Raw genomic sequence first — 12,796 nt, 5'->3', positions numbered from 1 at the left:
GGTTCGCAGTCAGGATAAGGAAAAGGTCGTCAGCGGCTCCCCTCTGCTTGTGACTGGGATCCCTTTTCTGTGGCAAAGGCACCAAGAAGGGTGAAGGTCTCAATTTGGACACGTGCGCATCACATTAGTCTGCATGGCAGGGGGTGGTCTGTCTCCATTGTTTTATACTTTATTTTCAGGAGCATCTTTACCTGGTGGTGACGTCCTCTTCTTTGATCTGCTTTCAGAATTGATGTCGCTTCCGGTGCTTGGGTATTTGAATGACATTACTGTTTTATCGTCCACTAAGGCTTCACGGTGGCCGTTCAGGAAATATTGGACGTGTTTATATTGTCGGTGAGCGCAGTGTTGAGCAGGGAGAACCTTTATGGGGCTTGGTGGTTGGTGTTTGAAGTCTTGCATGGCGTGCTCCTGGTTTTGAGTAATCAGTTCCATAAAGACTCTTGGTATTATATGGTGTCAGTCCTAGGAGGCGACGTTGTAGAGAAACTTTCGTGATAAGCAGCATAATGTCTTGATCTCTATGTCCATGTCGTCATCCAGACGATTGAATCTGTTTCAGAGAGGCTTGATATGGAATTGTAAGGTGAATTCAAGGGAGTGGTTCCTTGTCCATTATTGTCCTATGCCCAAACCAGCATTGCAAAGAAGATTGATATGTCGATCTTTCGGTATGTATGGAGTGGGAGATATCAGCAGATTAGGTGTAACACTCTGGATAGGGAAAGTGGTTGGATTAGGATCCAAGCTTTAATTTATAAGACTTTTGCCATATTGTTTGTTGCATTACAAAGGGCGTTTACATGTTGGGATGGTGTAAGTATGTTGAGGCATTATTATTGAAGGTGAGCTATTTGCTATGTATGCCCATATTGAGCTTTATGTTTCACCCCCATTTAATTTCTATATAATTACTGATTTATACCAACTTTGCAAAGTGGAGGCCTCGTTCAGTTTGCCTTCTAAGAGTGTTTATGGTGTCATGCTTCCCTGTATGACTCCACCTGTGGAGACTACGTTCTCCCTTCATGATTGGCTAATGTTGTTGATGAATGCGAATTTCAAGTTTATTGAACCGAAGCAGCATGAACTTGTGTACCAATCAATCTTCGAGACTTTTCCAACTAATGCTAGACTGCGGACGTTGAGCATTCTGGACAGTGCTCAATCTGTTTTGTGTGAAGAGAGTCTAATTTTCACGTGTTTTACTTTTACAAACATAGGACTGCATGAATGGCATGGTTGAAGCGCTCAGTTGCAATCCTGTGTGGGACTAGTTTGCATGGAGTTGTTTAGGTGTTTGATGTATGACTTCCCCTCCACGTGCACACGGGTTCAGAATACATTGGCAGTAGGTTAAAAGTACAATGACAATGATTATGTCGTGAAGCTTGAAGCTCGCAGGACCAAAGGGTTTCGCGAGCTGGTGACTGAAGAACTAGAGGGCAAGGATGAAATCTCAAGAAACAGGAAGAGGACGGCGTTGAGAGGGGGAAAAACGTCCAGTGGCCTATCCACTGTTGATTCAAGTAGTCGTTTCATTGGTAGTCGATGTCGTAGTTTGCATTCGTTATACATGAATAGGCTGCCTAGTGGCTAGGGAGCCTTGATGGCTAGTTAAGGGCTAGGAGGAGGGGCTCAGTCCTGATGGTGGTAGCTTGATAGTGGTGCGGTCTCGGAGAGTATATGTTGGTAGATGCATTCTTCTTTCTTCGTTCTTCCTACCGATGGTTTGACTTTTTCTTTTTCTTGTTTGGTTCTTCGGTCTTCACAGGCATCACGTAAGTCTTGCTTCGTGTTGGAAAGGTAGAGCTACGTGTCGAGGTTTTATCAGATAGGAAACAACCATTTGGGTTGTTTCGTTGAAGAGAGTATGAAGCCCCAACTGAGATGGCGTCATCTGATGAGTCAGCTCCGGGAAAATAGCGGCTTGAATGTTGAAGGATGAGGCGGCTGTTGGAAGGGCGTTTGGAGCCGAGGCATTGGAGCTGGTGTGGTGCCCGCAGTCGATGTGGAAGATTTGGCTGTCTCCAGGGTCAAGATAACTTCTTGACGGCAGAGGCATCGGTGGGAAATTGCCGGATGATCGCCATTGCATCGCAAGCAGCGTAGGGAGTTTCAGACATGCAGATAGAGTAGTGATGACCCTCGGCGCAAATGTTGCACTTTTGGGTTGACTGTTGACACTCGTTGGTGGGATGGGAGTACTCGTAGCACTGGAAGTACTGGTTGAACTTGTAGTATCGTTGCATTCTCACTTTGAATGAAGCTTCTGGATGCTAAAGCAGCAGAAACCGTGAATGGAAGCCCGCGTAGCCCGAGTCGCATTGCTACGGAGGTGAAGGTTATCTTCATGCTTGCCGACAGTGTGCTTGTTTTTTTTTTTTTTTGTTTTTTTTTATATATACAAGAGTTGTTACATTCTTGTACAGCCACTAGTACGCGTAGCGTTTCGGGTAGGTCCCTGGAATACGATCCCCGCCGCGAAGAATCGTTTTTTCATCCAAGTACACATTTTACTGTTGCGTTAAAAAGAGCCTACAGTTAAGGATTTGCGCCCAGTAAGTCCTCCCCGGCCAGGATATGAACCCATGACATAGCGCTCGCGGAACGCCAGGCGAGTGTCTTACCACTACACCACGGAGACTTGTTGAAGTCCCTGCCGAAGTCAACAAAACGGATATGAATCATTTTCCCGTTTTCATCATCGATGGTGTCCATTATCGTTGCTAACTGCCGATCAGCAATCCAAGAGCTGACCCTGCTGATAAAGACAGATCTTTTGGCGAGGATCTGACGTGGAAAGTTGAGACTGTAGTGCAGTGTTAAACGTACAGTCGTAACACATTAGTTTGTCGAGGTCCTCCTCGTTCGAGAAGTAGATTGTGATGTCCGTGCATTCCTGGCCGATGTCGATAGGTGTTACGCCAGCGATGTCTTTCAGGAACTTAAGGAGGTCTGTCTTGGAGAACACATACTCGTCGAGGGGCGTTGCCCAGACCTTGTGGCGTTTGTGACACATGGTAGCCAAGTCACTGTGGCGAAAGGCAGGCAGCGATGTCTAGCAGAGCGGACACGCCTGCTTCCGACGACCGCTGAGTGCAGAATCTCCAATGATGAATGATGATCTGTGTTTCTGATTTCATTGTTTGTATTCACCTAGTTATATTCACCTAGTTGTGCTTGCGGGGGTTGAAATCTGCTCTTTCGACCCACCTCTCAACTGTCAATCAACTGTTTCTACTACTACTACTATTATTTAATTTTATTTTTTTCCCACACCACACACATACCCCAGGAAGCAGCCCATGACAGTTGACTATCTCCCAGGTACCTATTTACTGCTAGGTAACAGGGGCATAGGGTGAAAGAAACTCTGCCCATCGTTTCTCGCCGGCGCCCGGGATCGAACCCGGGACCACAGGATCACGTGCGCATCGTGCTGTCCGCTCGGCCGCCGGCTCCCTGAAATTACAGCTAGCAGGGTGTAGTTTTAATCTACAGACCTCTGGGTTATGGGCCCAGCACGCTTCCACTGCGCCACTCTGCTTACTCTGCATGCGTTCCTGATTTGTGTCGGGAGTGGGAAACAGAAGAGTTAGTCCATTGATTGAACCCTTCACTTTTTACAGGGCAGGGTCAGGTTTATTGTGTGGAACGTATGGTGCTTGGGGTAAGGATGTGTGACGCTACTTCTGATTAGTATGTTAATCTCATTAGAATGTTGCTACTTTTAGTTTCAAAGTTGTCTTTTCCCTGGCTATTTTTGTACTCTCAGGAATTTTTTGTGCACTGTTTTGTTCGGCTGTGTTTATTGTTCTGTATTAGGGGTTGCGTTTTTCTTGCCTTTATGGGGTTTCTGTCTATATATCTCTTGAATAACTGACTAATATTGTATTGTATTTAACTCAGGCCTACCCCGACTAGCCTAAGTCAGCCCATCCTCCTGCTTTGATAGTATATATATGATACTATGATATGATAAGATGATGACCATTGTACATACACCGACAAACAACGCAATTAGAAAGTATAATTTGATACTATTGAATTTGGACAAACCGGTAAAGGATTTTCTACTTATGTTGCAAATCAAACTAAACTAACCTAACCTACCTCATACCCGCTATCTGAAGCCCTAATATAGTCCATATATATTTATATGTTTCATTGAATATGACCGCATATTCTGTATTTATTATTTTCTGGTTTAGGGCTTCTATCCCTCTAACTATTTTCTTAGCATCAGGGCTTATTTGAAATAGGAGTTCTCCAAAACTCATTTTCGTACTTTTAAGGTGAAGAAAAGAAGTGATTTACTATAGAGTGTATTACACTTATTTGTATAATTTGCACGACGTTTCGAACCTCCATGGTTCATTCTCAAGTGAACAGATCTTACAATACTAGTTGATTTTATACCCGCATTAGGTCAGGTGATAATATAATGAAGGTGAAAACATGGGGGGATACATAAGGGATAAACATAGGGGCTGCAGAAGGCTTATTGGCCCATACGAGGCATCTCCTATCTAAACACAAAGATTAATCCAGTGTAATTGGCCTGTTATGTTGGACATTGTCTTCTGTGTTGGCATCGATATGTTCTTGTCTTGTCCTTACTCTCATGGTGGGTAGAGTAAATAGTTCCGTGATTTGGGTGTTCATGGTAGGTCGCTCTATTCTTATGTGAATTGCCTCAAGAATTTGTAATCTTCTTGAATCTTGGGTTTTGTCTATTATGCAAGTATTCTTGTTCAACATTTCTCTTGTTAGAGTAATGTCATGGGCTTGTCTCATGTGATTCCTAGGGGCACCAGATTGAAGATGGCATGTCAAACGCCTCGTCAGCTTGGTCGACGTCATACCTATGTACTTACATTGAAGGTTACATCCTTCGTGGGGGCAAGTGTACATGTATACAACGCTTGACTGCTGTAGAGGGTTCTCCGTCGGCTTCGGGCTGTTTTTGATAAGGAGTTCGGAAGTCTTCTTGGTTTTGTAGAATATTATCAGGTTTATGTTTTGGTTAGGAGTAGTGCTTTTTACTCCTTTACGGATTATTTCTTTCATTATTCTTTCCTCTTTTATATGTTCACTGTGCATGGTTGATTTGTAATATAATTTTATTGGGGGTGTTGTGGTTTCTGTTCTAGGTTCTGAATTATACCAACGGTCCAAGTGTCTTCTTATAGCAGCGTTTATTTCCGCGTTGCTATATCCGTTGTTCACCAATACCTGAGTTACTCTTTCAAACTCTCTACTCACGTTGCTCCATTCAGAGCAGTGGGTAAGCGCTCGACGAATATAAGCATTGAGAACACTGGCTTTGTATCTTTGGGGGCACTCACTTCTACCGTTCAGGCATAATCCTATGTTGGTGGGCTTGTATGTATATACCAACGTATATACCAAGCCCACCAACATAGGATTATGCCTGAACGGTAGAGGTGAGTGCCCCCAAAGATACAAAGCCAGTGTTCTCAATGCTTATATTCGTCGAGCGCTTACCCACTGCTCTGAATGGAGCAACGTGAGTAGAGAGTTTGAAAGAGTAACTCAGGTATTGGTGAACAACGGATATAGCAACGCGGAAATAAACGCTGCTATAAGAAGACACTTGGACCGTTGGTATAATTCAGAACCTAGAACAGAAACCACAACACCCCCAATAAAATTATTTTACAAATCAACCATGCACAGTGAACATATAAAAGAGGAAAGAATAATGAAAGAAATAATCCGTAAAGGAGTAAAAAGCACTACTCCTAACCAAAACATAAACCTGATAATATTCAACAAAACCAAGAAGACTTCCGAACTCCTTATTAAAAACAGCCCGAAGCCGACGGAGAACCCTCTACAGCAGTCAAGCGTTGTATACATGTACACTTGCCCCCACGAAGGATGTAACCTTCAATGTAAGTACATAGGTATGACGTCGACCAAGCTGACGAGGCGTTTGACATGCCATCTTCAATCTGGTGCCCCTAGGAATCACATGAGACAAGCCCATGACATTACTCTAACAAGAGAAATGTTGAACAAGAATACTTGCATAATAGACAAAACCCAAGATTCAAGAAGATTACAAATTCTTGAGGCAATTCACATAAGAATAGAGCGACCTACCATGAACACCCAAATCACGGAACTATTTACTCTACCCACCATGAGAGTAAGGACAAGACAAGAACATATCGATGCCAACACAGAAGACAATGTCCAACATAACAGGCCAATTACACTGGATTAATCTTTGTGTTTAGATAGGAGATGCCTCGTATGGGCCAATAAGCCTTCTGCAGCCCCTATGTTTATCCCTTATGTAGTCCCCCATGTTTTCACCTTCATTATATTATCACCTGACCTAATGCGGGTATAAAATCAACTTGTATTGTAAGATCTGTTCACTTGAGAATGAACCATGGAGGTTCGAAACGTCGTGCAAATTATACAAATAAGTGTAATACACTCTATAGTAAATCACTTCTTTTCTTCACCGTAAAAGTACGAAAATGAGTTTTGGAGAACTCCTATTTCAAATAAGCCCTGATGCTAAGAAAATAGTTACAGGGATAGAAGCCCTAAACCAGAAAATAATAAATACAGAATATGCGGTCATATTCAATGAAACATGTTTGAAAGAAAACCTGCTGCCAGTATACACCAATATATTTATATATATATATATATATATTTATATATTTATATATATATATATATATTTATATATTTATATATATATATATATATTTATATATTTATATATATATATATATTTATATATATATTTATATATTTATATATTTATATATTTATATATATATTTATATATTTATATATATATATATATATATATATATATATATATATATATATATATATATATATATATATATATATATATATATATGCTACACTTGGACTAAAAAAAATAAGTTTGTCTTGTAACTTCATTTTTCTCAGACCCTATACAGTAAATAGTACCAAATTCTACAATCTATTTGCTTAGTATGGCAATGTTTGTACTATGGTGCACATAGTTACAAAAAATACTATCTGAACAGGAGGATGGGTTGCCTATATGCACTCCCTACCCACGACCATTTCTGCTGCCAATTTGGGTGAGGCTAGCCCCCAAGCGTCTGGTCTCCAGCGTTGGGTGAAGCTAACCCCAAGCGTCTGGTCTCCAGCGTTGGGTGAGGCTAGCCCCCAAGCGTCTGGTCTCCAGCGTTGGGTGAGGTTAGCCCTAAACATCTGGTCTCCAGCGTTGCGTGAGACTAGCCCCAAACATCTGGTCTCCAGCGTTGGGTGAGGCTAGCCCCAACCATCTGATCTCTAGCGTTGGGTGAGGCTAGCCCCAACCATCTGGTCTCCAGCGTTGGGTGAGGCTAGACGTAAACATCTGGTCTCCAGCGTTGGGTGAGGCTAGCCCCAAACATCTGGTCTCCAGCGTTGGGTGAGGCTAGGCCGAAACATCTGGTCTCCAGCGTTGGGTGAGGCTAGGCCGAAACATCTGGTCTCCAGCGTTGGGTGAGGCTAGGCCGAAACATCTGGTCTCCAGAGTTGGGTGAGGCTAGGCCCAAACATCTGGTCTCCAGCGTTGGGTGAGGCTAGCCACAAGCATCTGATCTCGAGTTGGACTAACATACATTCCTTTTTGTATATAAATAAAAATGTCTGTCTGTTCGAGGATAGTGGTGAGATAGGGAAGGAGGGAAAGAGGAGAGAGAGAGGAGTGTAGGGAAATGTGGGTGACGCGGAGGGTGGGGAGGAGTAAAATTGGGGGGGGAGATGGGAGGGGAAAATGGGGGATATGGAGAAAGAAAGAGAGGGGGAAGAGGGAGAAAGAGAGGAATGGGGGATGGGGAAGCGAAGAATGGGGGATCTGAAGAAAGAAGGGAAAGAATAGTGGAGGATGGGGGAGAGATAGACCTTCCCGGGCTCCGATGGTTCCCTTTTTATTATATATAACATCAAAGAATACTTTGAAGAATATTAGTCTGAGATCATTTAAGTTTTTCAACTCATTTCCATTGATATGTCGCACGTTTAGGTATATGTGCAAAAACATATATTGTTATTTATTTGCACAGGCATATATAGTTTTTTTCACAAGAATATATTGTTATTTTGTGCACAGGCGTATATAGATTTTTTGCACAAGAATATATTGTTATTTTTTGCACAGGCATATATGTAGTTATTTTTTCACAACAGCATATAATGTTATTCTGCTCAAGCATATACTGTTTTTTTTGGCCAAGAATATATATATATATATTTTTTGCAGAAGCACATATTGTAGTTTTTTCCACAAGCATATAATATGGAAAATGCTCCAATATCTATCACAGGTGACGTTTGTGACAGGATACAGAGCATCAAAATCACAAACAAACATCCGAGAGGTGAAGGTGCCGATGATTGATATGTCGACCCTACTCCCCAATCTCTTCACTAGGAGTCAAACATCAATGTTATCTCTGATGCCCTTGCTGGCCAAGAACTGCGGAGATGCATTGCGCTCTCAAGAGTTTGAGAACATTCAGGAGGAGAAGTTTGACCTAGTGATGATCAGCATGGCTACGACTGAGTGTTTTTATCCCTTTATCAACAAATTAAAGTTAAGTTTATGCAAGTATTTCGTTTCTATGTTTTCTGTAATTTCAAAATTTGTTATTAGTGTTCTGAAGGAATTCGATTCATTTACTCTTTACTCATTAACTCTTCATATCAATTTTTTGTGTTGTATTGGAACAGTGGAAACAAAATTGAATTGAAGGAACAAAAAGGAACAAATTGAGTTAACACTGTTAATTCTGATTTACAAATAAATAGAGCCTTAAACGCTCAATGATTAAATAGTATACGAGAATTCTCCTTTGACTTTGAAGTAGGAGTGGGGAGGGAGGCTCGCCGCTGTTACACGGCTGACCTCTGAACACTGAGACTGCTCCTGGCTCATCGCTATCATATTTATTTACATACGCCGATAGAGAGACGATACGTCTCAGGCCTGGGCAACCGTTAAATTCTGCGCCTCACCCTTCAGCCAGAGTCAAGTGATAACTTTTACCTTAACCATTTATCACACACTGCGACCCACTGAGGGTCATATGCACTTCAGTCGCTGAGTGTAGCAGTACACAGTTACAGTCACTCCCTCAGTTACTCTTTTAGTACAGTGTAACCATGTCTCCCCAGGATATGACTTTCCTAGCCATCCTTCTTGAATTATTAACGTCAGAAGGACACAGTGATATAGTAGCAAGAGCAAGGAAAATTGCTGAAGGCGACCCAACCCTAAACGAAGCACCGTGGCAACTTGTAGGCAACGGAAAGGCAAACAAACGAAGAAGAACCGAAGAAACGTCCAAAGAAACCAAACTAGAAGCCAACCAGAACTCAAGAGCAGCACCCAAACCAATGCCAAGGACCATATTCAAGACCAAAAAACCAGCGGATGGTCCCACTTATGCTTTCATTGCCGCACTGGAAAAGAATAATCCAGGATCAGATCTTAGAGCCAAGCCCGACATTAGAGGCAGATATAACATATCCACAGCTAATCCGGATATAATCACAAACCTCAGGAACACAGAACACCTAGTGGAACTGAAACCAGAAGAAAAAATCATCAAAATGATAGTTCAAAATTTCCCGGTCGAAGTTCATGCAAACAGACTCCTAGAATGCCCAAATGTCACAACGGCGGAAAGATGCAAGCACAACAATATCGAAACAAGACAGATTCTTGTAACAATAAAAGGACCTCGCATCAACACTCTGAGTGTTGGCATCTATGGTCAATTCAGGCTGAGACTGTACAACCCAGAACCCATGCGCTGTTACAGCGCTTCGGCCACCACAAAGATGGCTGCAGAGGCCCGGAACGATGTGGTGTATGTAGCGAGCTCCACAATACCGACATATGCAAGAATCTGCACAAAGAAGGCAGACAAACGAAAGCAAAATGCCCGAACTGCGGGGATACACATCACGCTTGGAACAAACGATGTCCAGAAAGGGTAAAAAGAATACTAGCTTTCGGATCAACCCAGCAACCCAAAGTAACAACTTCGAGACCCCAATCGACCAGACCCTCGGTAAAAAGCCAGTGGTACACCCCCCGGCAAGTCCGAATAAATGAAGATCAGCAACAGTCGGGCGCGCCGGGTCCTTCTGGTCTGGGCATGGACGGGGCCTCCAACAACTGGAGGGGGCAGGGGGGCGCTGCTGCACTGGGAGACAGCAACAGTATGGATCGGAGCGGCAGGGGTGAACATGCCTGCCGTTGCCTCCGGGACCTCCCTGGCAGGAATGATGATCCCTGCATCATCGGGTGCCCCAGTGGCTGGATGTAGCAGGGGCGTTTCGGCTCAACCAGGAGTCTCCTCACCCGCCAAAAAGAAAGTCACCACTCCAGCCAAGAAGACACAAACGGTCGGGAAAACCAGTACTATAAAAACCATGGACTATAATCTCAAAATTATACAACGGAATATTCAGGGATTCAAAAGCAAAGCACAAACACTCAGAGCAGTGCTTCTCAAGGATAGCATTGATATTGTTCTACTCCAAGAAACACTCACCAGGACTGGCAGATTTATCAATATCCCAGGATATCAAGGATTCCACTGCCCTATGGCACAAGGTGGCACCAGGGGCATTTCAATTCTAGTAAGAAATCATATCAATGCCACGGCAATCACAGACCTGCCCAACTGTGGCGAGAACGTCGAAATTATGGGAGTTAAGCTCACTATGAGGAACTCAACGCTGTCCATTTTCAATGTATACAAGATCCAGAGAGAACATGACATGGATCTCTCAACAATCTTTGAAATAGCAGTCACTACACCTACTATCATCTCTGGTGACTTCAACGCTCATAGTGAATTACTTCTTGATTCGCCAAGAACCGACGCCAATGGAAGACATATTGAACATCTTTTGGATGAAGTGCCAGAAATCAGTCTGCTTAATTCGACGGAACCAACCCACACTGGTGGGGGAAAGTTGGATCTCACGTTTGTTTCCACCAGTATTTATGAGTTGTGTCATTGGTCAGTGGATCATGTTCTGACTAGTGACCACTCTGCTACAAAAACAGTTATTAATATAGCACTACCTCCTAGACCTCCAGCTTCCGAGCCCGGATGGGACTTTATCAAAGCAGATTGGACGAAGTTTCAGGAAGCTCTCGAAACTTGGCACCAAAACTACACTCCTCCTGACAACACCGAAGAAATGGAAAAAAATTTAGTAAATGCAATACATAGAGCAGCAAATCACGCCATCCCCAAGAGGATAACAATTACCCAACAACACAAGGACCATTGGTATTACTGTGGTAGGATCAAAGAGCTACATAACAGACTAAATCGTGCACGAAAGAATTTCAGAAGATATAGAACCGAAGCTAATCTAGGACTTCTTAGAGCTGTCCGAGATCATGTGCACGAAGAAACAGCAAAAATCAGAGAAGAAAAATGGCTCGAGTGGTGTGCCAAGCTAAATCAGCATACGTCTTTGGGCGACATCTGGAGGCAGATCAACAAGGCCAAAGGAAAATCGTCTCCTGCTCCGCCGCACCATGTTCATCCAGAGGAAGAAGCAGAAAGGTTAGCAAATCTATTTGCTTCAAGAGCTAGTTCCACTCAACTTCCTCAAGCAACTCTGACTCACCAACAAAGACTTCAAGCAGCAAGATGGAAAAAAATAGATGATGTTTTAGCCTTACCTGACTAACTAGACGAACCTTTCAATCTAAAAGAACTCAGAAGTGCTACAAAGAAAACTAAAAATACAGCTCCAGGCGAGGACAAAATCACTTACAACATGCGAGCCAAGCTAGGAGAAAAGGGTGAAGAAGCCTTCTTGAATCTCATCAACAGAGTATGGGTGACAAGAACCCGACCACTCTCTTGGAACAGTGCAATTATAGTTCCCATTCCTAAACCTAAAGACCCAGGAAATCCAAGACCCATCTCATTAACAAGCTGTCTGGCCAAAACTGCAGAAAGAATGGCCCTTAATCGAATTGAATGGAAAACCAATCCACTACACCAAAATATGTTTGCTTACAGAAAAGGTGTTGGAACCACAGAATGCCTTACCTCCCTCCTGGATAAAATCAATGACAAACCTGGAATCCTTATTTTTCTAGACCTTGAAAAAGCCTTCGAGTTAGCCAGTGCTACAGCTACACTGTGCTGCCTTGTGGATAAGGAAATCAAAGGACACGCTCTTGCTTTTGCCAAAGGAAGCCTGCTTAACCGAGAAGCTAAAGTCAAATTCCAAGGAAAAACATCGACCTCAAAGAGGCTGGAAAATGGAACTCCGCAGGGAGGAATACTAAGCCCCTTCCTCTTCAACTGTCTCATGGAACAATTCATGAACCTCAAGCTACCAAAAGCCAAACTTCTTAACTATGCAGACGACTTTGTGGTCATCATCAATGGCAAAGGGGCAAGGAACCATGCACAAAAATGCCTAGATATTACCAGCAAGGAAGCGGAACGCATAGCAGTGAAAATAAACAGCAATAAAACAAAAGTAATGATCGTTAAAATGAGAACTCAAGACATCAGACTCGCTATACAAGGACAAGAAATTGAGTGGGTTACCTCTTTTCAATACCTAGGAGTCATAATAGACAACCAGTTGAAATTCACTCAAGAAATTGAATATCTTCGGCAACGCTGTAAAGCCAGAAACTCAGCTTTGCGCTCTCTGACCAGTCTTAGAGAGGGTGCATCTCTACCAGTACTCAAAATGTACTACGTTC

The 12,796-nt window shown here is 42.9% G+C and overlaps 1 protein-coding gene across 2 annotated transcripts in view; it reads left to right on the top strand.

The window, feature by feature from the left end:
* Nucleotides 1-12,796, top strand: part of LOC123770538 (UDP-glycosyltransferase UGT5) — a 177,627-nt gene that overhangs the window by 29,465 nt on the left and 135,366 nt on the right. The window contains exon 3 of one of the 2 annotated variants that reach the window (XM_045762546.2): nt 8,361-8,630. The exons of the other annotated variant lie outside the window; for it this stretch is intronic. Within the exon in view, the coding sequence (XP_045618502.2) occupies nt 8,361-8,630 (270 nt within the window). The remainder of the gene's footprint in view (nt 1-8,360; nt 8,631-12,796) is intronic. 2 annotated transcript variants of the gene reach the window in all.

The sequence above is a fragment of the Procambarus clarkii genome, chromosome 46 (genome assembly GCF_040958095.1).
Source record: "Procambarus clarkii isolate CNS0578487 chromosome 46, FALCON_Pclarkii_2.0, whole genome shotgun sequence".
NCBI lineage: Eukaryota > Metazoa > Arthropoda > Malacostraca > Decapoda > Cambaridae > Procambarus > Procambarus clarkii.
This window is presented reverse-complemented; position numbering and strand designations above follow the sequence as displayed.